This window comes from Gadus macrocephalus, chromosome 6, assembly GCF_031168955.1.
Source record: "Gadus macrocephalus chromosome 6, ASM3116895v1".
Taxonomy (NCBI): domain Eukaryota; kingdom Metazoa; phylum Chordata; class Actinopteri; order Gadiformes; family Gadidae; genus Gadus; species Gadus macrocephalus.
This window is the reverse complement of record NC_082387.1, coordinates 12,807,612-12,832,741: the sequence shown is the minus strand read 5'-3', so window position 1 is coordinate 12,832,741 and position 25,130 is coordinate 12,807,612. Positions and strand designations below refer to the sequence as shown.

The window sequence follows — 25,130 nt, the reverse complement described above, 5'->3', positions numbered from 1 at the left end:
AAAATGTGTTGACGACGTGGATCTCCATTTAATCGGTCTACGCAGACTTCTACAATCTGACCCTATCACTTATAGGCAGAAAAAGCTACCCGCAGAACGCAGTGCACTTCTTTTCCCTTCCGAGGACAAAATGTCCTACTCTGCGAATTCAAACCATAACCCTAATCGCCTTGTGTTTGGGGTCTCCTCTAGCTACAGCAGTGGGAGTCGCCTCTCTTCCTCTCCCTCTCTCTCTCTCTACAGCAGTGGGAGTCACCTCCCTTCCTCTCCCTCTCTAGAGCAGTGGGAGTCACCTCTCTCCCTCTACTTCATCCTACATCCGTGGGTGTCACTTCTGTACCTCTCCCTCCTTAGACCAGTGGGAGTCCTCCCTCTTCCTCTCCCTCTCTAGAGCATTGGGAGTCACCTCTCTCCCTCTTCCCCTCCCTCCCAACAACAGTGGGAGTCACCTCTCTCCCTCTTCCTCCCAGCAGCAGTGTGCTGTGCAGGCTGCCCTCCTTGCTGGGAGTTGTTTTGGATAGGCAGGGTGGGGTGGCCGTGCAGAAGGACACTACGCTGTGTGTAATTATCCAGCCTCCGCCTTCTGAAATAGAACACAAGTCCTGTCTTTATGAGGCCTGGTCTTTTTATATGAGGGCCCATCAGAGGGGGAATAACCGAGGTGTGTGTGTGTGTGTGTGTGTGTGTGTGTGTGTGTGTGTGTGTGTGTGTGTGTGTGTGTGTGTGTGTGTGTGTGTGTGTGTGTGTGTGTGTGTGTGTGTGTGTGTGTGTGTGTGTGTGTGTGTGTGTGAGCAGAGAGCCTCCACTGTTCCCGTCGTGGAGTGGGAAGCCGTTCCTTTTGATATATTCTTTGAATGAGAGAAGAGACGCGGGCTCCGGGCGGACATTTTGGATCTTTCTGTTGCCATCTCTTTGGTTCAGAATTGCTGTATTTCTATGAGACCTTATTTCTTTTCAGTTTTTTAATCCTTCTCCCCCTTCATGTGGTCCTCTATATCAGTGGTTCTCATCGGCTCTAGCTTCAGGATGTGTCAAGATTCATTCTGGTAACCACCTAAACAAATAATAGCAGTTATCCCACAACGCTTTCATGTGCTTATAAATACATTCAGGGAGCCAATAGGCTGCAACAACCGCAGCTTGGTGCGACCCACCCGTTGAGAATCACTCTGTAATGTAATGTTGTGTCTTTTCATTTCATTCTGTGTCTCGAAGTATAGTGCCTGAGTGCTAGGAACCACTTTAATGTGAAACACAATTGATCCCGAATAACCATGAATATCTGAACCCTGATCACGTTTCTGTCATCAATGGCGCACACTTGAAGACGTTGTTTGTTGAAAGATGGCCGTCCGACCGGATTAAGTGAAAGCTAACCTTCCCCACGTGTTGTTGTTTGTCCACGTCAGCTGGCCTGCTGCTGTGGTACGGCGGCTTGCTCCTGCTGCTGCAACTGCTGCCCCAAGATCAAGCAGTCCACGTCCACGCGCGTCATGTACGCCTTGTACTTCCTGATGGTCACCATGGTGTGTGCCATCATGATGTCCCCCACCGTGGAGCAGGAGCTGCACGACAAGGTGAGAGATGACACACACTGTATATGGGAACATAGGATCTGAACGCATCAACCATGCATGTGTATGCAAATACACACACACACACACACACACACACACACACACACACACACACACACACACACACACACACACACACACACACACACACACACACTAGAGCCCGACCGATATATCGGCAGGCCGATATTATCGGCCGATATTAGGCATTTTTCTAACTATTCGGTATCGGCATTTATAATGGCCGATAAATGAATATAAAAAAATAAAAAAATAAAAAGTTTGTCCACCAGAGGGCGCTCTAACGCCCAAACCCGCTGTTTCAGCCAGAGTTAGGCAGAGTGAATGACGGAGATCGACGGAGATCTTCGGTGTTGTTCATGTGTGCAAGTGTGTTCATGGTAAATTGGCAACTGTCACGAGACATACATTGCTTGAATAACAATTAAAGGAACAACCCCATCAATTCTCTAAAGTCGATAAGCATGACTTAATTCATGACTACCATGTCCAGTTTTGCTGTTACGTGTTAGCTGAGAGTGAAAAGGATTTAAAGGATAACTACAAATAACCAATGTTAGGGAAATGTGTTTGTTTTGTTGCGCGTTTCTGGATTTTTTTTTTCATATATATATATCGGCCGATATATCGGCATATCGGTTTTTTAAATCACAAAATATTCGTATCGGTATCGGCCTTAAATATTCTATATCGGTCGGGCTCTAACACACACACACACACACACACACACACACACACACACACACACACACACACACACACACACACACACACACACACACACACACACACACACACACACACACACACACACACACACACACACACACCTCCCGAGGCCACAGAAGATCTTCTACAGCAGGGGTGCCCAACCAGTCGATCGCGGTCTACCAGTAGACCGCCGACAGATCCCAAGTCGACCGCGAGGGGTGAAGAAGAAATTATTATTATTTATTTTTTTAAATAAAATAAAATTTGCGCGGGACATATACGCGCGGTAGCGCATGCGCTGTCAAAAGAAAAAAAGTAAGTAAAAAAAAAGAAAAAGAAAAGTAGATCTTGGGTCAAAAAGGTTGGGCACCCCTGTTCTACAGGTTCCACAACGACTTGTTTGGACTTGTCACAAGCTACGTTTTCGCCATGAACCAAAATAACAATCTGTCGATAGGGCTGAGTGGAATTTAAGGTTAGAGCGTTGGCATGTAGACAATGCTCCAGCAGGCTCGTGACCCCCAACTGGGGGGGAAAAGGGGGTAAGGTAGGGAAAGAGTTCTCAGTTTACAATGGGTCATGTTCCACCCCATGGGAAATGTGGAGGGGAAGGAAGGAGACGATTAAACACACAAATAGACAAACGGAGAAACACACACACAAAATGGCGGTTAATTAGCAGCAATAAATGTCGTTGGAGGAAAATAAATAATCTTTTGGTTTCCTGCCTTAGCCGACTCAAGACTTAATTACAACCAACCTCAACCATCATTTCTAAAGAATATAAGCCCTGAGTACTGTAAAGTAAACCTTCTTGGTAAACTGGGTGAAAAAAAGTGCCTCTGCTGTAATTATGTGGTTACTAGAAGATCTAGTAGTCAAGGTTACCAGCCATCAAGTGTAATTGGATGTAGTATTCCCGGTGGCGTTGCATATTCCTGCATTAGTTATAGTGGTTTATCACACACTGCAAAGGCACTTGTATACAAGTGCTGCATATAATAGTGGAGTAGTGTGTCTTACACAATACTATGCAAAGACCCATGGTTCTTTGTTAGGGGAATTGGCTCTGAAGCTCTGGAGGTAACCTAACCCACCCCCAAATAGCCCCCAATACCACGCCCCTACAGCCTGTCTGGTGTCTCACCGTTTCTCTAATTCACCGGCCCCCTCACCTAACCCTGCCTCACGTCACGTTAGGGACCACACCAGCCCCCTAACATAACCCCAGCCCGCCTCATGTCATGTTAGTGACCACATCAGCCAGACGGTTTAAAACCCTGGGTTTAAGTCCTGAGGGCTGAGCGCTCTTAATGTGCACACTGATGTCAATCAAACCACACCACGGGGCGGAACCCAATCTGGGCGGTGGGGCTACTCTGTGATTCTAGATGAAGGGATCTAAACGGGAACGTGTGTCATCTGTTTTCTGTTTTAAAACTTGTCTTTTGGGTCATTGTGTCATTATTTCTTCGACAGCGTGTATGTATATATTTTAGTTAGGAATGAATAATAATGTATTCTTGAAGCGGTGTTGGAGTGGGCAGTAGCCTGGGCTGACAGCCCGACTTGTTAACAGGCTTTTGAAATGACTCGGTGATTTGTGGGAGGACGTTTGGCTTTCTTCAGCGTTGGTCCCAGTTGGTTCTGACCCCTGGTCCCTTTCATCCTCCCAGCCCATTGTGCTGTTGGGCTGTAACGTGAGGCGCGCTATCCTGTAGCAGTTTGTTTTCTGAGCTTTGAGGGGGATTCCACTTGAAGCCCCCCTCCTCGGGAGAGGGAATGCTGTAGTGTCGGGGGGGGGGGGGGGCTGTGCTAACAGAGTTGTCTTCCCATTGGGCCCCCGGCTCCGCCTGAGTCACCCTGTTGTCATGGTGTTTGACACAATCGTTGTCTTGCCTTTTTTATTCTCGACACGAACAACCGTGTTCAGGTCCGTCCAGAACGTCCCCGTACTCCATCTGCTCCGGTTTGATTCAGCACGTTAGGAGCTAGCACGAGAAGCTAGCCTATTCCCCAGCCTCTCACCTCTGCGAAGAACACACACAGGCATGCCGCCGGGCTGCGTTACCACGGCGATGGGGCACTAGCTCTCTCCCCTGTTCGGCCTGAGAACAGGGATATTTCCTTTCCCCCCCCCCCCCCTCATCAATCTCCTTTCAGCCCCCCCGCGATCGCTCCGGCTCTGCCAGTGTACTGTCTACAGTGGTGGGGAGAGGGGGCTCCATGGAGGGAGCGCCGTATGGGGGCGAGAACCAGGGTTAAAAGACCCGGCAATGCACAGAATGGCCTTTGATAGCCCCGTGCACACGCACACACACACACACACTCACACTCACACTCACACTCACACTCACAGTATCGGTCACAGAGCGAGCACAGTGGGAAGTCGGGGTCTGAAAGAGTGGCCTTTGTGTTTATGGAGCGTCCCTCTCCTCCATAGATTTACAGCAGCCTGACACGGCCGTAACCCCTGTGCCCCCTCTACCAGCCCACCACCATGGACATGTTAATGTCCCCTGAGACAAAACGTACCCACCGGCTTGGCTCAAGTTCTGCCCCCCCTCCCCCCGCCATAGCCAGCCGTTCCATGGTCTCCACTAAACACACGCATCCAAAGATGTCTTCATGGCTGGCTTGTGTTGGCCCACCGTCTGACAGAGGAAAAACTGTTGGGCAAAATAGACTTCCATTTATAAGGCGTGTGCAAGTATGGAACTTGGGTCCTTGGCGTCTGTCGAAGTGCTCTTTCGCTCCCATTCTGTTTTCCATCTCATTTTCCTACCGGCTTTTCCCCCTGCCGAGGCCCCCTGCTGGTGGAAAGGCAGAGGTGCGCATGCGAGGTCGAACGGCCCCAGCTGCACTCCCGCGGCCCCGGAGTCCCCGTTGTTTACAGAAGCCCTTTATGCTCTCCGAGTGACGCCAGGCAGAGGCACCACAGGCCATCCGGCTGTCCTGAGCGGGCTTCCATGAACCTGTGTGCCCCCCCCCCCCCCCCCCCCCCTCCCCCGGGAGACACACCTCTTCGCCTCTCCCCCAGAAGGCTTGTCCCTCGTGACTCTAGCCCCTCGCCTTCACGCCCCGGACTCTGATCCCGGTGGGCCCTCTTTACCTCCATTCTGCTCCCTTTCGTTCCTTTCTAGTATATTCCGTCCCCCCCGCCCCCATCTCTTTTTCTTCTCCCCTTACTGACTCTGTGAAAGGAAGTCGGCTAATTTATTCTACCCACGCTTTATGTCCGTATACACACACACACACGCACGCACGCACGCACGCACACACACGCACACATACAAGCTCAGAGAACGGGGGATGAAAGAGGGTCTTCGTGTCGCTGGCGGTTGCCTCTCCTGCTGCTTTGGGGGGGCGTGAGGCTCCGCGTTGACCCCCCCCCCCCCCCCCCTCAGCAAGGACGGGAACAGACGGTCCCCCGCCTTGTTCAACATGTCAACTCATTATCGTGTGTGTGTGTGTCAGGTCCCTTTCTACAGTGCCATGTGTAAGAAGCTGGGCGACGGGGAGACCTGCAAAATGCTGGTGGGCTACTCGGCCGTGTACAAGGTGTGCTTCGGCATGGCCTGCTTCTTCTTCCTCTTCTTCCTGCTCACGCTGCGGCTCAACAACAGCCAGAGCTGCAGGGCCACCATCCACAACGGGTAGGTACCCGCGCTACAGCCAGCACTGTGGTCAGGCTGTACAGCCAGTGGGATGCATCTTTCATTGAGTTTGTCTGTGAAACTGCAAAACAAAATGCTTGATGAGGGATCGATAGATAATAAATAAATAAAAGTTCTATACAAGTTGTACGCTTTTGTGTGTGTGTGTGTGTGTGTGTGTGTGTGTGTGTGTGTGTGTGTGTGTGTGTGTGTGTGTGTGTGTGTGTGTGTGTGTGTGTGTGTGTGTGTGTGTGTGTGTGTGTGTGTGTGTGTGTGTGTGGTCCTACTCTCACCTCGTCTTAAACTTCTGTGGTATTGGGTAGGTTTGTTACGTCTTTCTCCCCAGCTAGTCGCTGGCTGTGGTCTTTGTGGGCTAGCCCCTGTGGACCGTGTATATAAACAGTGGGGAAACGGCCAAAGTAAAGACAAGTGCACGGTTTTGAATGTGAAACAATAAATCTACGATGCTGTTCGACACTGTGCCAGAGTAAAAACGGAGGGTGGCCAGTACTTCTTGAAGGTGTCGTGGATTACCGAGATATAAAACACTCCGACTAATTTAAGAGAGAGTAAAAGAAATCGAGGGGTCCGGAGCAAGTATTGACAAAAGACTTTATCGTTTAAAAAAGCAACAACGACAACAGCCGACATTTGCAAAGCACTGCTTTTTATCAGATTCCAGTGTCTTTTTATACACACACACAGTTTTTTCTTGAGGTGTCCGCCCACAATCAGTCATAAATCCGTCTTGACCTGAATGGTCAACAAATGGTCAACAAAGATAGCCCAAGACACTAGGCTGAGGTCAGCACGCCTTAACCCCGTAGCTTCCTGCTCCTATGAGGGGTTCCACCATCTGTTCTGACCTCAGACTCCCCGGCTCCAAGCTCTTGATCAGAATCCAGAGACACCTTAAATGTTTTCTACCATTAGATATACAGGCCTAATAATAATCATGGTTTACCATAGAATATAATCATTAATTTCTACCAAAGGCTATATACTTGGACTAAACGTGAAGCTTTCTGATGGCTTACGATGCAGAATCTGTGTTTGCATTGGAGGGCAACAGTGCCGTAGAGAAACAGGGTTTCCCTAAACACTGACCATGTCCAGACCTGACCAGACTGCATTAAATCCATCAAAATGTAGCTGTTCCAACCGACCAGTGAGGCTCACAGCACAACACAACAATCCTAAACCTATAAAAGAAGACCTCCATCACTAGAGCTTCCTTTTTGTTTTGGTGGTTAATCTGAATGTTTTGCCTTGCTCACGCATGCCCTGCCATAATATCCATGTTCATAAATTGCAGGTTCTGGTTACCTAAGTTTGTTTTGCTGGTAGCATGCTGCGTTGGAGGCTTCTTCATCCCAGAAGAGGGAGGCTTCGAGATGATGTTTCTGAAAGGTAACCAGCCCGGCTAATGCAACGCTGCTATTTCATATGACTGTTTTCCTGCCCTGTCTGAACTGTCCTCCCTCCTCCCATTGGCTGATTACAGTGTGGCGGTACATAGGGGCGGTGGGGGGGTTCATCTTCCTCCTCATCCAGCTCATGCTGCTGGTGGAGTTTGCCCACAGATGGAACACAAACTGGTGAGAGCAATTTTCTCTCTCTCTCTCTCTCTCTCTCTCTCTGCTCCCTCACCCGCTCTTTAAAGTCTCCCTGTTGTCTCTACGTCTGGCCTTGTTGCAAAGGCGTCATTGAAACATGAACAGCACTGGGACAGCACGTGGCTAAGGAGGTAGAACGGATTGGCTGGTAACCAGAAGGTTGCTAGTTCGAGTGTCGAGGTGTCACTGAGCAAGACACCTCACCCTAACTGCTCCTGACGATCTGGCTGTCGCCTTGCATGGTTTGTGAATGTGTTTATGAATGGATGATTATTAGGCAAGGTTACTGTAAAGCGCTTTGAGAGGCCGCTGGTTAAATTGCGCTATATTAATGCAGTTCCTTTCATTTTTTTTTAATGAACAGACCTGCACAGAAAACAGCCAAAGAGCCCGTGGGTTAAGAATATACCTTCTCTCAGAGGGGGGTGCGTGTCAAATCTGGTCCACCATTGGAGAGTATGGTCTTGTTTCTTTTTCCGAGGGCCGAAATCAGAACCTAGCCGGCTGCCAAGCCTTCCCCAAACGTCCAGGATGCTCATGGAGTGCGTGGTGTGTTTGCACACAGTCCATTTCCTGTGCGTGGAGAGCATGTGCCTCACAGCACGCTTGGCTTTGAGGGCCCATTCAGCTTTTTTGTTACCAAAGCCATGTGTCCGTAGACATGTGTAAAATACTTCACCAGAGTTTGAAGATAACAGCTGGGTTTCTCACCAAACACCAACAAAGTTCTTTAACAGGCAGTAAATCTCTTTTATTTCGAGCGTGGGATAAAATCAAAAACCTTAGCGCTTCCTTGACTCAACCCTTTCAGTTGACTGTTTACATGGCACTTTCTCAGTGGCTTTCCTTTCCCTCGCTGTCTTTCAATCACTTCCTGTGATGCATTGTTCTCGACTCCCTCCCCTTTTTAGGCTGTCATGTTGCATTGTGGATCTCGCTCGCACTCTTTAACACATATCCCCCCCCCCCCCCATCCACGCCCTGTCCTGCAGGAGTTCCGGGGTGAAGTACAACCGGCTGTGGTACGCCGCCCTGGCCCTGGTGACCCTGCTCCTGTTCAGCGTGGCAGTGGGCGCCGTTGCCTTCATGGGCCTCTTCTACACGCACCCGGAGGCCTGCCTGCTCAACAAGGTGCTGCTGGGCATCAACGGCAGCCTGTGCTTCATCGTCTCCCTGCTCGCCATCTCCCCCTGCATCCAGAAACGTGAGAGCAGCCCCCCGCCGTGTGTGTGTGTGTGTGTGTGTGTGTGTGTGTGTGTGTGTGTGTGTGTGTGTGTGTGTGTGTGTGTGTGTGTGTGTGTGTGTGTGTGTGTGTGTGTGTGTGTGTGTGTGTGTGTGTGTGTGTGTGTGTGTCCCAACATGCCCAGGCACACAAGCATCCTACTTACACAAACACAAAGATCTTGGTTAGACAGAGTATCGATCACAGAATCCACAATGGGGGATACGAGAGCCACAGCAGCAATGCTTTCTCTGCTACTATCGCCCCATGAGGTCGGCGATTGGCAGTGACAAAACAAATCTAATCAACTAAAATGGTTTTGTGTTTATGATGGTAGATGTCAACTTTTACTTTGCTGCCGTTTGGGGATCGCGTCCCTGAACTGTCTCTCCGCCACCTATCGTTTCAGTGACTGGAACTGGCTCAGACTTCAGCCGATACTACAGTTAGAGTAGAAAAACCAGTTCTGAATCCTTGATGTTTTTTTTCTCATCAGTTTGAAACTCCACTAGGTATTCAGGCAGACAATGCCCTTTGTCCACTGGACACAATCCCTTAATTATCCCGTACAGTACCACTGAGTGTGTGTGTGTGTGTGTGTGTGTGTGTGTGTGTGTGTGTGTGTGTGTGTCCCCCTGCAGTGCAGCCCACCTCCGGCCTGCTGCAGCCCGGTGTGATCAGCGTGTACGTTATGTACCTGACCTTCTCCGCCTTCTCCAGCAAACCTAAAGAGAGTGAGTACGACCATGCCGTCGAACAAACAACAACAAACCAACGAACACGCATCCATTACGACCCAGGAGAATGGGATTAGGGCTGTGATTGGATAGAATGGTTAGGACCTGACTCGCTCCTGAGTGAATTCATAATTCAATATCATATTTATTATTGAACTGCTTTGCTCCACTGTAGGCGCTACCCCCTTCTCTAGTGTACACAATGTTCTAGGGAGACATCCGCTGTCAGGATCGTCTCTTTAGCCCTCCTCGTTGATGAATAGCTTCAACGCTTCCCCTCGGTGGGATTAATAAAGTTTTATCTTATCTTATCGTTCTGTTTGTGTTAATGGAAACCTCCTTGATTTTTATTCCACCTCCTCTCTAAACGCTAGGCCTCTTGCTAACGTTCCTCTTTGCTTTTTATTGATTATTCCCATGTCTTTTTTTTACCTCTGCCCCCCCCCCCCTAGCGTATGAGGTTGCCGGGTTGAACACCACAGTGTGTGTGTTTCCCTTCAACTCTGGGAACGAGAGCGACAAGAAGATTGTCACTGTCGTGGGGGCCGTCATCCTCTTCTGCTGCGTCCTCTACTCATGGTGAGACACACACACACGCACACGCACACACTTGCCTCGGTCAGCACTAACCCAGTAAACCCCAGACTGCAACGACATGCCCGGTAGAGCAAGAAAGGATGGTAACAAATGACAACACTGCATCTGCGGTGAAAGACCGCCTCTGATTGGCCGTCACTTTAAAGAGGGAGCTGCTGGTTGGCTGTGTGAAGCACATGTGGCTCTAGTGCGGAGCCACATGTGTTTCCAATCACGTGGAGGCCTCGTGTCTCCTGTGGTCTCCCCCTCCCCTGACCTGAGACTATGGGAGGAGTAGGGGGACGCCCATGCCATCTCAACTTTCTAAAGGACTAAATGACTGGAAAAATACAGTCTGAATGACTCTCCTTCCATTGTGCATTCCCTTTCACGCGTCAAAGCCTCTTATCGCCCACCTTCTTCTCTCTCTCTCCCTCTCTCTTTCTCTCCCTAAAGCTTGACCTCCACCACCAGACGGAGCTCTGCAGCGCTCCGTGTGTGCAGAAACAGTGAGCCCGAGACTGAGGTGCACGCACGCACACACACACTCACACGTGCGCACGCATATGTTCTTACATTCCTTTGATTGGTGGACTGTTAATTTGTGTTAAAGGGGTGAAATTAGTAAAGGAGTTGTAATGGCACACCTCTTTTTAATGGATGAACAAGTCATCTGTGTGCACACCATTGTGTCATCATGAGAAACCCAGCGTTCATTGAGTTCTTCTTCTCTGTCCTGCAGAGAGCGCGCTGCTGTTTCTGCTTTGGAGATGACACGGGTGGGTACTTCATATCTTCCCCTCATTCATATTTCATGGTTTTCCAGTCTAGCGCCTGCTTCTCTCTTCTCCACCTCCTCTCATTAATGGCTACATAAAAAATGTCCCCCGTCTGAATATCTTCTCCCTAACCCTAGCCCTAGCCCTTTATCTTTCCCTCTCGCATATCTTTTTTTCTTTTGCCCATTAATATGCCATATTCTCATTTCTCTGCCAGAGTGGATTTCACTCTGCTTATTGTTATTCCTGTGCCAGAGCGCAGATGGTGAGAAAGCATTGGTCAGCAAACAGAAATGATGTCACTGTTACTAGGAGGTTACTATGCCGTAGCCAGCTTTCTGGTTGGACGTGTGTCTAGAATAGACTCACACTGACCCCTGCTGGAGGACACAAAAACTAAGACTGTGATGCATAATGAGGGGACATTTTCGGGTCGTGTGACAATAAATAAAAATGTATGTGTAAAAATAAAATTATTAAATTAATTAATAAAATAACATTTTATATGATTAATTCACGTCACGACTTTATCCAACCATTGAACATTACAATGTTGGATGATGCAGTTTAATAACATGCAATGACACTTATTGCAAAACATTAGGTTAGTACAAAAAAAAGATGTAAAAGCAAGCAAATTATATTATTTAGCTACACTCATCATTGTGAATGTGCATTTGTTTAATAATGTGCGTGTGCGTTTTCAGATGACAACGATGAGGAGAAGAGCGGCGGTGGTCAGAACGTGGTGTACGACGAGCAGGAGGGAACCATCTACAGCTACTCCTACTTCCACTTTGTCTTCTTCCTGGGCTCACTCTATGTCATGATGACCGTCACAAACTGGTTCCAGTGAGTACTGCCACACGCTGTAGGGCGTCATGGTCTTGATGCCCGCAAACATACCGCCATTCAGTGAGAGGTCAATGTGTGCGTTTATTTCTATTTTGCATATTGTGAATAGCAAAATCGAATCTGGAGAAATGTATTGATGAAAGCGATGCTTTTCTGCGTCCACTCAAATGACGATTGCTCCCTCTAGTGTTTGAATGCCCCAAGACCGTCATGTAGTCCCATTGCCAACCAAACCATCTCTAGAAGTTGTGTTCCTCTCAAGGTTTCTTACTTGATAATTATGAGTTTTCCCTGTCACTTTTGGAGGCTACGGTTAGGGGAGTCATAAAATATGGCCTGCAGAGCCGTTTGAGACCTACTGTGATGAAGGGCTATACAAAGAAAATTGATTTACTAATACTTTTAGGAGTTGTAATAAAATTGATTTATTTCGATTCTTTTTTTTACTAACCTCAAACTCTTGTGAGGAATGCCTCGTTGCACAGTTGCATTGTTTCTCAGCGTTTGTTTTGTTTGTTTGTTGTCTCACCGTAGCTACGACAACCATGAGATCGAGAAGCTGCTGGAAGGCAGCTGGTCGGTGTTCTGGATCAAGATGGCGTCCTGCTGGGTCTGCCTGATCCTGTACCTCTGCACGCTCGTGGCGCCCATGGTCTGCCCCAAGCGCTTTGAGGCTTAGAACACACACACACACAGACACAGACACACACACACCTCTAGACTTGTGTCGGGGTAATGTGATTGTAGCCACGTGTCTAGGTAGGGGGTTTTTCAGCGTAGCCAAGGGACCACCACGATCTTCTACCCCCCTGAACGACACACCTACACTCCCCCCAGCCCCCCCCCCCTCCCCCCCCTCCCGTATGGAAGTCTCTGTTGCCTTTTTAGTAGACGTCGTTGTTTTGACACTTTTTTGTTGTTTTTTAAGCTATGTTGACTTGTTATTGATGCCTTGATGGCAGATTGTGTTTTTGAATATCAATGACTTCTGGAGTTTTGTTACATGCAGGGTTGGAGTTGAACAGAATTGGGGGACAGTGTGCGCTGTACAGTTCTTGATATTTCCAACTTTGTCTCCTGTCCACGCTTCACGGAAACGTCATATCCTGTGAGTCTTACCTGTGGATAGTTCTCTGGGCCGCAAAGTTGGTCTAGAAGAGCCCAAGTCCTTTTAGTTGATCACTCTGACAAAGTCGGAATACACTTTTATGGTTGGGCTCAGATTGATTATCGATTTTAAGTCGGTGTAGAGACACTTTAATCTTTTATTTTTGTCCCTTAAACTGGTTTGAAAACTCATCTCTCAGGCTCACATCCACTGGACTTTGTCTGTGCTCGCTTTATCCATAACCCTTTTTGTAGTCGTTTTCTATGCAACTGAACAAGTTCGTTTTTATTTAAAACACAAATGTCCCAATGAATCACCAACCTATATTGCATTTCATGTATGAGCACGTTGCGATTATGGCTCTTTCTTCAAGACTAAATTACTACTTCAATTATCGGCTATTCGGTTAAACTTCCACTTTTGTCCACACTGTTTCTTTCCTACCCCCCCCCCCCCCCATACAGGAAGCAGTTGGTTTGACCGTCTGTAAAAGCCGCAGTCAGGGTTGAGAAATATTTGCCAAAGCTAGAGCTCAGAATACAATATTATATTCTGTTAAATACATAGTCACATATACAATATAGGGTAATAACATACATCTTCGACCTACATATAAGCTTACATTTCTGTTTTCTGTGCCGGCTCTTAGTTATTGGCCAATTCAGTAGTAGGGAGGACTTGTAAGCAAGTGTGCACAGATTTATTCAACACTGGATGTTGAGTTTGCTGACCAAAAATAACTGATTAAAATCAATTTTTTCATTTGTTTCGTTGTACAGAGTTACAGTTTATTGTACACTTCGAGTGCAAAGGCTTTCCATTCAATAAATATAGTAAATGTTCTGTTGTGTTGTTTTTCTACTGTATAAACCTGTTTTATACTAATTTATATGAACTCTGGCTGTATTTGTGTCCTTTCCAGTAAAATAATTGGAGTAAGAATGATGCTCGGTGTTCCTAATACTTAGTCAAAACCACTATTGGGCTGTTTTTCATGTGTTTCGTTTTAAATCTTTATACAAATGTACAAAATCAAACGGTGCTTATTGTTCTCATATCAAACTTGAATAAAATCGTACAGAAGGAATCAAAAAGAAACGGCTGTACACTGCTCTGGTTTTATTTTCCCACATTTGTTCATAACACAAACTAACTATTTCAAATAAACGTCAAGTGTTCAAATTAAACCATTTAAAGAGTGTGGTCTATGGAGTCACTGATTTGGCACAGCGTCTGTCTGATTTACTACCTCTGCGTCGTTCTTGCATGAATCCTCATCCTAAAGCCATCCACCCAGTCCTACATGGCACTGCTTACAGCCATTCAGCCGAGTGTTGCCAGCATTTCAATCAACAAAAATGAACAAATGCTCGTACTTTATTAAGTCGTATTCAAAGTCCTAATATTTATTGTGAAAAATATAAAAAGATACAACCTTAGAATAGATAGGAAAAGTACAACATTACCAAAGTTCTACATTCCTGCTTAAAATATGCTTTATTACTTTAGTTATATATATTTAGTACATAGCATATATATGTATTCTACAAACACTGTAGTTGAGTAAAAAACTACCAAAAGCTACTTTTCTAGTATGTAGTCACTGTGAATCACTTTTACGTTAATTCACGTTTACTCCCTTTACTGTGCTTCAACCCACTTGCAAGGAGGTGCATCTTCTGCCCATATAACATCCACCTGTATTGAGACGTATTAGAATAACTGTAGAAGCAAACACAAAACACATGAATGCCATGTGTTTAAATAAGGCAATGAATGGTCTTCCATCTGCATGTCAATGTCTCAGGATTTAATCCGCACTCTGGCGGTTGATTTCCTGGTAGTCCGCAGGGATAGTGTCTAACGGAGCAAGAGAAGGAATGACAAATAGTTATTAACCACGTTCATAGCTCGGTAGTATCACTCTCCAGGACAGCGTGAGGGAGACACCAATGGAAACAAGCCTTCAGACCTCAGTGTCATCCCTGACTATGTATTTCGATGTATGACACAGAGTGGTGTTCATACATCGAAATGGTCAAATGAAATCAATCAATCAATGACGTAGTGCAGCCTGGCTCGGTGCTCCCTGTGCTGTAGAACGGAGGGGGGGGGGGGGGGGGGGGGGGGGGGCTCACCGTTACAGCGGTACTTCAGGTTGGACCAGATGATGTTCTCCTGGGAGAAGCAGAACACCCCCAGTCTCCCGCCCCTCATGCTGGTGTCGATGGTGACGCCTGAGTCCGCCACCAGGGTTGAGCCCTCATAGAAACGGACCCTACCCCCCCACCCCCACACAACGCATCGAATGTTAGGTCGGAAGATAATGCATACTTAATGTGTGTGTGTGTGTGTGTGTGTGTGTGTGTGTGTGTGTGTGCGTGCGTGCGTGCCTGTGTGCCCGCATTGGTAAAGGATTGAGGTCGGTTGGAGATGGTTGAAGTGAAGGTCAGGGTTGTTCGGTGTTAAGTTAAGTTAAGGGTGAACTGCTACATGGCAGTTACCAAAAGGATAGGTCTGAATAGTTGCTCCTGCCCCTGTCAGATGTAGGGGTCGATGGCCCAAAGGTGGAGGCGTGTCCCCGCCGGCCCATACCTGATGTAGCCGACCTGGGGCCGGTGCTGGAGGTACCAGCGGTAGGACACCTTGTCCTTCCAGCCAGAGTTCCTGGGGTCCTTCCACAGCAGCCGCACCTGGTCGTCCGTGTCTCCCGTGTGCCAGAGGGAGTTCCTCAGGTACTCCCCGGGACCCGTCTTGGACTTGACTGCCTGGGCCGTGGGAGGAGAGAGGGAACATGGTGTGGCCGCGGCTCAGTGTGTAAGAGGGGGGGGGGGGGCAGCACACTGGGATTGGAATTGTTTAAAAGCACAGATGGGTGGACAGACATACATGCACGGCTTGCACGCACATATGCATGTATGCATACACGCACACCCATGCATGTATACACACACACACACACACACACACACACACACACACACACACACACATATGCAGAGACAGACACACACACACACACACACATATGCAGAGACAGACACGCACAGACACGCACACACACAGACAGACCTTAAGCTGAATCCCTGGCTCTGCCACCGCTCTGAAGGGAACAGCCTGCCAGTAGGTCTGCTCCGTCTGCTTCCACATCACCACGTAGAAGGAGGAGGAGTCCTGGTAGCCGAAGATGAACCCGGCGTAGTCATCGTCGGTCACCGTGTTCACGTGGAACGTGCCGTCAAAGTCCACGCCGCTGAACGCCGTGTAGCCTGCAGAGAGGAAACCGGGGGGAGGAACGGGCCTCGTGAGCCTAGAGCTCCGCTGAGAGGAGTCTGCTGTTAGCTGTATAAGCATCGATGCCTTTCTTACCAACAGCGAGGCCTGGGTCAGAGTTCATGGTCTGAACGATCTCCATGCCCTGAGGGGAGAGAGAGATAATCCAACCTGAGCGAGAGCACCACAACAGGAACTGTTTGTAATTTGCTGGAGGCCTTCATCCATAAGGCCTTCACCATAACCACTTACAGAGAATTCACTTACATGTCATGCATGCACAGGTAGGGTGGGACATACTTGAAATGAGAGTTACCGTTTAAAGGACTCCAGGTTAAGTCTATTAGTAATGTGATTGATGTATGGTCGTCGAAGCTCGCCCGTAGAGAGAGTGTTACCGTCTGATGTCTGAATGACATTCAAGGCAGCATCAGGGGCTGTAGACTTTGTGGCTTACGCTGTTGAGCACCACCCAGTTGGGGTCTATCTGGGCGTCGCCCTCGGGGTCCAGCACCACCGTCTGGTAGGCCCTGAAGTCGGTCAGGGTGATCTCGGCGTTCTCCGGACACGTGTCTATGATGTCGATGATGGTGTCGTTGTCGAAGTCTCCGGCACAGGCCAACCCCACCTTAAAACCTGGAACACCGTCGCCGTTACTGCCGCTGCGCGAACACTCACGCAAACGCACATGCAAACATGCAGACATGCACACACACACGCACACACACGTACACACACACACACACACACACACACACACACACACACACACACACACACACACACACACACACACACACACACACACCCACAGATGCAGACACACACACATACATGCGCACAGACACACACACACTCGCACAAACACACACGCACAGACGCAGGAACACACACACACACACACACACACACACACATGCAATAGATAGTGATGATAAACTAACTGTATTCCTTCTGGTCTGGGTTGAAGACCAGCCGACAGTTGTCTTGATCATCCAGAACGCCATCGTCGTCATCATCGTCGTCGCATTCATCCCCCTGCCGAATACACAAAGAGACATGATGACAACGGGACGGTTTCACAGAGGCGCCATCGTTGGTAAAACAGGGAAAGCTAAATTGAGATCAGATTACATTATCCGATTAGAAGATCTTTCATTTCCATTTCTCTACATTTTGTTAAGGCTTCCCAGTACAAAAAAGCACCCATTATAGTGGACAGGACGCAGTGCACCACAAAAACACAAAGGCATGGAAGACCTTCCCGTCCTTGTCAGTGTCCAGCTGGGCCGAGTTGATGACGGTGGGGCAGTTGTCCATGTTGTTCTGGTGGCCGTCCCCGTCACTGAGCAAGGGGAGGAACAGGGAGAACACATCAACACCACTGGTTCTCCTCAATGACCCCCCCGTCCCTGGCCCCAGAGGAAGAGCAGCCCCCACCTGTCTATGTTGTCGTCACACGTGTCCCCCACCAGGTCGTGGTCAGAGTCCACCTGGAGCCAGAGGGAAGCGGAGGACTTTGTTGAGTTGTATGAAAGGGATCATGAATATATAAATACTAAGCATCTTATTGGGATTCCGATGGCTATGCTCTGGTGGTCGTTTTTGTTACGCCAATTTTCAATTGTATGCTTTACTTGTTCTCATGCTAATATGTAAGTTGCGTCTGATAAATAACTTTTATATATAAACTTGATACGACTGGAAATACAACAACAACAACAGCATCAACCTGCATTGAGTGGGAGGGTGGGTTGTGACTGTGTGGGACGGGGCATGTCTTAGTGATGGTTGTCGTGGTTACCTGGTTGGGGTTGACCATGTCGGGGCAGCTGTCACAGACATCTCCGACCCCGTCCCTGTCCCGGTCCACCTGGTCGACGTTGGGGACCAGCGGGCAGTTATCCAGAACGTTGTTCAGGCCTGAGGAGGGTAAACGTGGTTTTATTGCAGAGCCTGCTGCTGCTGACCAAAGGAGCACAATGGAAGTGAGTCTGAAGAAGTGAAAAAACAAATTCCCAGGCACGTTTTATTCCGGGAATCAGCCTGAACAGGGCTCGATTAACTCAGCGAAATAGTTTCCAGCGGACATCAACCTCTGGCACAGGAACGCCACGGAAAAAACGCTGCTCTTAGAGCAGACACAGACATGACCAAGCGCTAAGCTATCCAGAATACAAGTTAAAGACATTCCCAAACAATTGGTTGAGGTGGAGCTTTTGGCCAGAAGAAAATATGGGGATCTGAAATGATTTAACTGAATAAATGTGGATTACTATAAGCCCATGGGCGAACATGTGGGCAAGCACACACACACACACACACACACACACACACACACACACACACACACACACACACACACACACACACACACACACACACACACACACACACACACACAGACACACAGACACACACAAACTGTTTTACCAATGGAACTATTTACAGTGTTCCAGAATGAGAATGAGTAAATATGTGGCATAGCAATGAGCAGTCCAACAAAATCGTTTCAGTCTGCCTGGAACACTTTCACTTTTAACACTTGTCTTTTACTTGGGCGGTAAATGGTTTGTTATTAGAGCAGTGGGAGTTTAGTGGAGCTCCAGTTTAAAAATACAACAACAACAACACCTGAATTAGAAACAGAAAATACCACCGGGATGTGTTTAACAGATGAAGTATTATTCTGGTTGTCTTTTAACTGGAAACCCAGTGAGAGGGCGAAAGACTTCCTCACTTTCCATACTACAGGGTCTAGACTCTGGGTGGCCAGTATCCTACATAGTAGCCACACAATCTAATAGGTATCCATTAGGTTTCACACAGTGTTTTACATATTTTACCGTAAAACCAGAGCAATAAAAGTTAATGATCTGGGAGCTGGCTGAGATGATAGCCTGCCTTAACAGTGTGAAGCCCGGCATTTAGCCTGCCCCGTTAAAGGGCTTTGAAAGCTAGAGTGTGTGCATTATTGACGTTTATATCGAACCACGAGGGCATGAAACGCCATAGGACGGGTGTGAGGATGAGATCCACCTCACCGTCTCCGTCGATGTCATCGTCGCACTCGTTCCCCGGGCCGTCTGAGTCTGTGTCCTTCTGTGTGGGGTTCTCTACGGTGGGACAGTTGTCACAGGCATCTCCATGGGCGTCCTTATCACTGTTCCTCTGGTCCTCATTGGGGACAAGCCAACAGTTGTCCTGTGTGTCGATCAGAGAGAGCTTGGAATTAACTGGAGCGCCACACCTGTTGGTGTAGGCTCATACCTGTTGCTCTTTGTAACATGAACAGAATGTCTCGCTTTATGGACGACGGGGAGCATTGAATAGTGAACACACGTCTATGTTTAGAATTCCGTCGCTGTCTGCGTCATCGTCACAAGCGTTCCCGAGGCCGTCTCGGTCCGCGTCCTCCTGGCCCGAGTTTGGCACAAAGATGCAGTTGTCCTGGAAACAACACGGCCGGTTCAATTCATTGGTTTACGGTTGTCGGCCTTGGCTTGTTTTGGGATGGAGGCGAGGAGAGAGGGTGCAATACCATGTTACAGCTGTCGTCCTTGCACCTGAGTTTGGCATCGGGGAACGCATCGATGTCTGTGTCCTTTCCGCACACAAATCCATTCCCTGCCCAACCGATGCCACACTGAGAAAACACACGCACACGCGCGCACACACACACACACACACAGACACACACACACATACACACACACAGACACACAGACACACACACACACACATACACACACACACACACACAAATACACACACTTGAGCATGGGGGGAAAATCTATAACACCAGATAAAATCTGATGAATTCTTGCCTAGTACAACAGGGTCAAATATCTATAAGATTATAATATGCCTTGGCTTAGGCAGAATGCAATAATAAAGATTGGATCAGTACTGATGTTAACCAAATGTTAACATCAATAAAGCACATCTCATGACCTTATCAATCCACATACTTTCTCAAACAAGGACGCATCCTGTCCTGCACTTAGCTCAGTAAATACTGAACTCGTCTCTGCTATCTCAAATCCCCGCCCCATTATGGTAGCCCTTCTCGGTTCTGGTTCTCACCACACAGCTGATGCTGCCGTCCCTCTCCACCACACAGTCAGCGTTAGGGTCGCACGGGTTGGGTTGGCCGTTCAAACAGAAGCCTTGTCCAAGGCAGCCCTGCTTCTGGTCCCCACTGAAGCCACTCTTGCACTCCCCACAGCGGAAGGAGCCCTGATGAGGACAACGCACACACACACACACACACACACACACACACACACACACACACACACACACACACACACACACACACACACACACACACACACACACACACACACACACACACACACACACACAGTCTTCAGATCCGACAGTTCGATTTTATCATTCAATATTCATCATTTTGTCCTATCCTCAGAACCGTAGTTACATTGGCCTCTGGTTCACTTACCACAGTGTTGTGGCAGTGAGAGTTTGGGGTACAGCCTCCGTTCGCAAGTACTCCCTCACACTCGTCTATATCATCACACACCTGGGGGGACGAAAGACAAGAAGGATGATTCAGCGTGTTCAAGACCATCCAATGATTTCGCGGGGGTTTCAACTTGGATTTTCAGGGTGTTTGGAGCGACCTGTTTGTGTGAGCGGGCGTAGGCCACTCCCACTCCGGTCAGCTCCGGTCCGGTGTATCCCAGAGGGCAGACCTCACAGCGGAACCCAGGGGCCGTGTTCATGCAGCGCACGCCGGGGAAGCACGGCTTGAACCGACACTGTCACACGGCGGGGAAAAAAGACTTCACTCAAAGCTTAAACCGACACTGTCACACAGTGGGGCAAAAGACGTCACTTAAAGCTTAAACCGACACTGTCACACAGTGGGGCAAAAGACGTCACTTAAAGCTTAAAACAACGCATCAACACACAGAGGTTGAAAACATATTTGGCTCAAAGCTTAAACCAATGCTTTCACACACAGTGGTTAAAAAATACATCACTTAACCTAAACCTGTAACCTAACCTAGGTAACATCAAATTACTAAGTACAACTTACAAATTAAACTGACACTAACACACACACACACGCACGCACGCACACACACACACACACACACACACACACACACACACACACACACACACACACACACACACACACACACACACACACACACACACACACACACACACACGCACACACGCACGCGCACACACACACACACAGGTGTATAGAGGAAAACCTACCTCGTCCACGTCGTCACACTGCACCCCGTCCCCTGTGAATCCTTCGGGACAGGGGGCGCAGCTGAAGCCCCCGTTCTGGGAGGGAATACACATGTCCTGGGTGAAGCACGTACCCGGTCGGCATCGCTGGAGGGGGTGAGGCTGGGGTGGTGTGACCGGGCGGGTACCTGACCCTGTTGGGGTGGGACCATCCCCTAGACCTAGACACATAGCACACATGTTTGAGAAGACATAGTCAGCCATTTGAAAATGATTATCAAGGAATTGAAAGGAGTTGATGGTGTCCACCACAAGCCAGGCATTCTGCGATGGTGTTCCTCAGATAAATGGTCTCCTTGATCTAAACAAACAAACAAACAAATACCCGAGAACAAACACAACCAGCATGTTAAAAGTTGAATTGACAATCCCAATATTACATCAGTCAGAATAGCACTTTCTATCTACAGCTGAGACAAAAGGCTACCTGCTGGTTCAATATTGTCTTCATCTCTGCCATCATGGTCTTGAGCTCCAGTAAGGATTCCAGGTCCTCTAGGGTCTTGCCTCCTGAGACCGCTGGAGGAACAGAACAAAACAACAATAGCAGAGATAGGGCGAGGAGGTTATATCGGTGCTGATCGGCTGTGCCAGTGGGGGTTTCTGTGTGACATCACTGGCGAGGTGAAACCTCAGTGGGCTCTGTGTGACGGGATCCCCTCCTCTAACTTATGAGATGAATTAAAAATCTTGGAAATTTGATGAATTGAAGGACAGAAAGCCAAGACAGAATGCTTCAATGCAAAGATAGCAGAGAATAAAAACCACCCATCTCTAAAACACCTAGGGTACAGTCACAGACTCAAGACCAAAACACACAACCTTAACCGTAACACCTTAACATGTGGGGTCCCTCAGACTGGGTCTGCTTTCGTTCCTACAATACATCAATGACATGAAGTCAGCCTGTGATTGCAATCTGTTCCTTGAGGCAGAGTACTCAGCTCTTCTGGTTCCCATTAGGATACATTAGAAGTTCCATTAGAAGTTCTCATTAAAGTTAACATCTGGTTCGTAGTCCCAAAGAGTCGATACTCTTTGGGAGAAAACTAACGAAGTCTCAAGGATTGGTTGTAGGCAACACAAAAGTTATAGTTAAGGAGTCAGTTTCATGGGTGTTTATTAGATCATAAACTTTCTGGTGAGAGTATGGCCCAAAAAGTTCTCCCTAAAGTAAATCAAAAGGTAAAGCTTCTTGCTTGAGTATCCACTTGAATTGACAGAAATGCTCTTGAAATATTGGCAGGGATACTTGTGCAATGCCCTTTTGATTATGCCTGCACTTCATTGTAAACTAGCATCCCTAAGACTATTTAAAGCAAGTTACAGATTTCCCAAAACAATCTAGCTAGGCTGGTTCTGAATGCTGATTCAGAATTCCATCAGTCCATTCAAACCGATCAATACCCATGATCTGCGGGGTGTGTCCCCGCTGATGGGTGCCGCAGTCCTGCAGAGTGGCCACGTTGGCCCTGGTGTCCTCTATCACCAGCTTCAGGTCCGTCAATAAATCCTGTGGGGGCGAGGAGATATAAGTCACATTCAGGCCTAAAAACATGTTCACCTTCGCTTGGTGGAAAGAGAATATGTGACAATGTGTCAATGTGTTTATTTTAGTTTAGTCCAGTTCATTTCTGAACAAATACCCATTTATTCCTCGGGTCCCAGAGCCTGTAAGGATCACCTGTCCGTTAGGCTGCAGGGTCCTCAGGGCCACACTGTTGGGGCTGCGGGGCAGAGAGCCGAAGGCGGCCGGTAGCGTGTCCACATAATACACCAGCCTGCAGTCCACGTAGATGTTGAGGCGGGCGGGCCCGTTCTGGAGTCCGCTGGCCTGCAGCATCACATGGTGCTCCTGGCCGTCCGCCAGGCCCGGGGCGTTTGCGCTGGCCGTGTCGTACGCACCGTTGGTCTTCATGTAGCGCAGGACAACTGGACGGAGGAACCAAAGGAAAACATGGAGGGGAAGCGGGCACAGGGTTGGAGGGGTCGCGATAAAGAAAAACCAAATAGAGAACGGATCAGTGGGGGGATTTTACCTTGAAAACAGATTCCTTTGTTTAGTCACACCACTGCAGTGCCCGTACATAACCAGAGGTGATCGCTTCACCTCTGGTTATGCTGCTGGCAGTTTTCTCAAGAACCTCTCATCCAAACAACCTCACACTCCACCCTGCACGTCCTTGAGGGCTCAGCCATAGTCCCACCAAGTGTGATTTCGATCGGATGAACGATTTTTGAGAAAACCAAAAGACAGACATACACACCCCTCACTCTCCTCTAATTATAGTTAGACATACGATTTTGGTCAAAATAAATAAAATAAAAATAAAGGATCACTTTTGTTGAACATGGCCTGGACGCTGAACTCCAGGTACTTGGTGTTATCATTGGGGTTGATGATGCTGAACAGCGTGGTCGGGGTCTTGCTGTTCAGCTTGAAGGAGGACAGGATAAAGGCTTCGTCCCTCCCGTTGTTCCTCAGGCTGCCCTGGAGCAGGTCTGGCAGACAGTCCGGAGAACCCAGCAGGTCGTACACTGAGACCCACAGAGAAGACCGAGAAGGGAACCACATAAACAAGGGGACCATTCTCCTTGATGTTGATTCACACAAACTGTGAATTGTGTTTCCAAGCATATCATGATCATATCAACGTCATAGTAAGTATAGATTAATAGTGTTAAAAGTGTTATGTCTTTACTCATGCATTGCATATGAAGGCATATATGGAATCGCCCAGACTGATGATGAAATCCCAACAGCTTGGCCCTATTCTATCTGTTTCCATCCCGCGCGGCTGGGGCGGCAAAGTGTGTTTTAATTGGCTGCACCGTGTATAGCAACTGCTGAGTCAGATCACTGAAGCACTTTATGATGTGCTTGAGACTGTAGATGAAAGATGATGTCTGTGTGTGTGTGTGTGTGTGTGTGTGTGTGTGTGTGTGTGTGTGTGTGTGTGTGTGTGTGTGTGTGTGTGTGTGAGAGTGTGTGGGTGTGTTGACTGCCCTGCAGTGGTAGGCTCTACAGAGTGGCAGACTGATAGGCAGTAAACTTTTTCCTTTGGAGAAAATATTTGGCCCTGGTGCAACCATTACAAGATCACAGAGAGACAAACTGAGACACACATACGCACACACATACATGCACATATACTGTATTTGAATGCATTCAAATACATATAATTCCCAATGTTCATTATCCAAGGGAACATTGGCATTGATATATAACTGATAATAAAAAATGTAATCTGTAGGGTCGAGATAAGTTACAATTATTAACAGATACTGTATGTTACTCAGCAGTGACAAATGACCCAAACTCTATTACCTCATATTAAGTTGTATTATCTCATATGATTTGATACTTAGCGTTTATCAGTTCCAGAATGCTAAGGCCAGATGTACTCACCAATGCCCTGTGCTATGACTGTCAGGGCTAGCTGCTGGACCACCAGGGCGAGAGCTGCCCCTCTGACAAGTAGACCCATCCTCTGCACTTGATGAGTGGGGCAGAAGAGCCAGTAGATGCCTCTGGTATCCTCTGCTGTCCTCTAAGAAGAACTGGCGGTCTATTAAGACCTGTGGACGGGTTGAAGTAGAGTCAACACATTCTAAAGTCACAACAAATGAGCGCCTGGTCCAGGAGAGAGCACAAAGACAGACCTGCGGATCAGAGTTCCAGCTGGGTTAAGGTATTCTGTGGCCAC

The 25,130-nt window shown here is 48.0% G+C and overlaps 2 protein-coding genes across 2 annotated transcripts in view; one reads left to right on the top strand and one right to left on the bottom strand.

The window, feature by feature from the left end:
• The window catches only part of serinc5 (serine incorporator 5), a 21,029-nt gene extending 6,984 nt beyond the window's left edge, over positions 1 to 14,045 (top strand). The window contains exons 2-12 of the mRNA XM_060054228.1: positions 1,410 to 1,577; positions 5,787 to 5,965; positions 7,281 to 7,375; positions 7,470 to 7,563; positions 8,574 to 8,785; positions 9,445 to 9,537; positions 9,993 to 10,119; positions 10,573 to 10,642; positions 10,859 to 10,895; positions 11,603 to 11,747; positions 12,285 to 14,045. Coding sequence (XP_059910211.1) covers positions 1,410 to 1,577; positions 5,787 to 5,965; positions 7,281 to 7,375; positions 7,470 to 7,563; positions 8,574 to 8,785; positions 9,445 to 9,537; positions 9,993 to 10,119; positions 10,573 to 10,642; positions 10,859 to 10,895; positions 11,603 to 11,747; positions 12,285 to 12,429 — 1,365 coding nt within the window. The 3' untranslated portion in view covers positions 12,430 to 14,045. The remainder of the gene's footprint in view (positions 1 to 1,409; positions 1,578 to 5,786; positions 5,966 to 7,280; positions 7,376 to 7,469; positions 7,564 to 8,573; positions 8,786 to 9,444; positions 9,538 to 9,992; positions 10,120 to 10,572; positions 10,643 to 10,858; positions 10,896 to 11,602; positions 11,748 to 12,284) is intronic.
• thbs4a (thrombospondin 4a) lies at positions 12,735 to 25,130 on the bottom strand. Its single transcript, XM_060054207.1, has 23 exons — positions 24,833 to 25,130; positions 23,764 to 23,961; positions 23,108 to 23,355; positions 22,831 to 22,936; positions 21,851 to 21,942; positions 21,673 to 21,724; positions 21,385 to 21,584; positions 20,775 to 20,912; positions 20,594 to 20,674; positions 20,218 to 20,370; positions 19,673 to 19,777; positions 19,474 to 19,581; positions 19,176 to 19,335; positions 17,936 to 18,054; positions 17,572 to 17,624; positions 17,392 to 17,476; positions 17,076 to 17,169; positions 16,589 to 16,767; positions 16,228 to 16,276; positions 15,931 to 16,127; positions 15,454 to 15,626; positions 14,997 to 15,136; positions 12,735 to 14,718 (listed from the first exon to the last, which is right to left on the bottom strand). The coding sequence occupies exons 1-23, from the start codon at positions 24,909 to 24,911 to the stop codon at positions 14,669 to 14,671; spliced, it is 2,859 nt and encodes a 952-aa protein (XP_059910190.1). The 5' UTR covers positions 24,912 to 25,130; the 3' UTR covers positions 12,735 to 14,668.

Excerpts from the sequence above, each read along its gene's own strand:
- thbs4a (XM_060054207.1), bottom strand. The coding sequence starts at position 24,911 with ATGGGTCTACTTGTCAGAGGGGCAGCTCTCGCCCTGGTGGTCCAGCAG. Across the intron at positions 23,356-23,763 it reads CCAGGCCATGTTCAACAAAA|TTGTCCTGCGCTACATGAAG; the intron begins GTGATCCTTTAT and ends TCCTCCGTCCAG. Across the intron at positions 22,937-23,107 it reads CCCTGCAGCCTAACGGACAG|GATTTATTGACGGACCTGAA; the intron begins GTGATCCTTACA and ends TCGCCCCCACAG.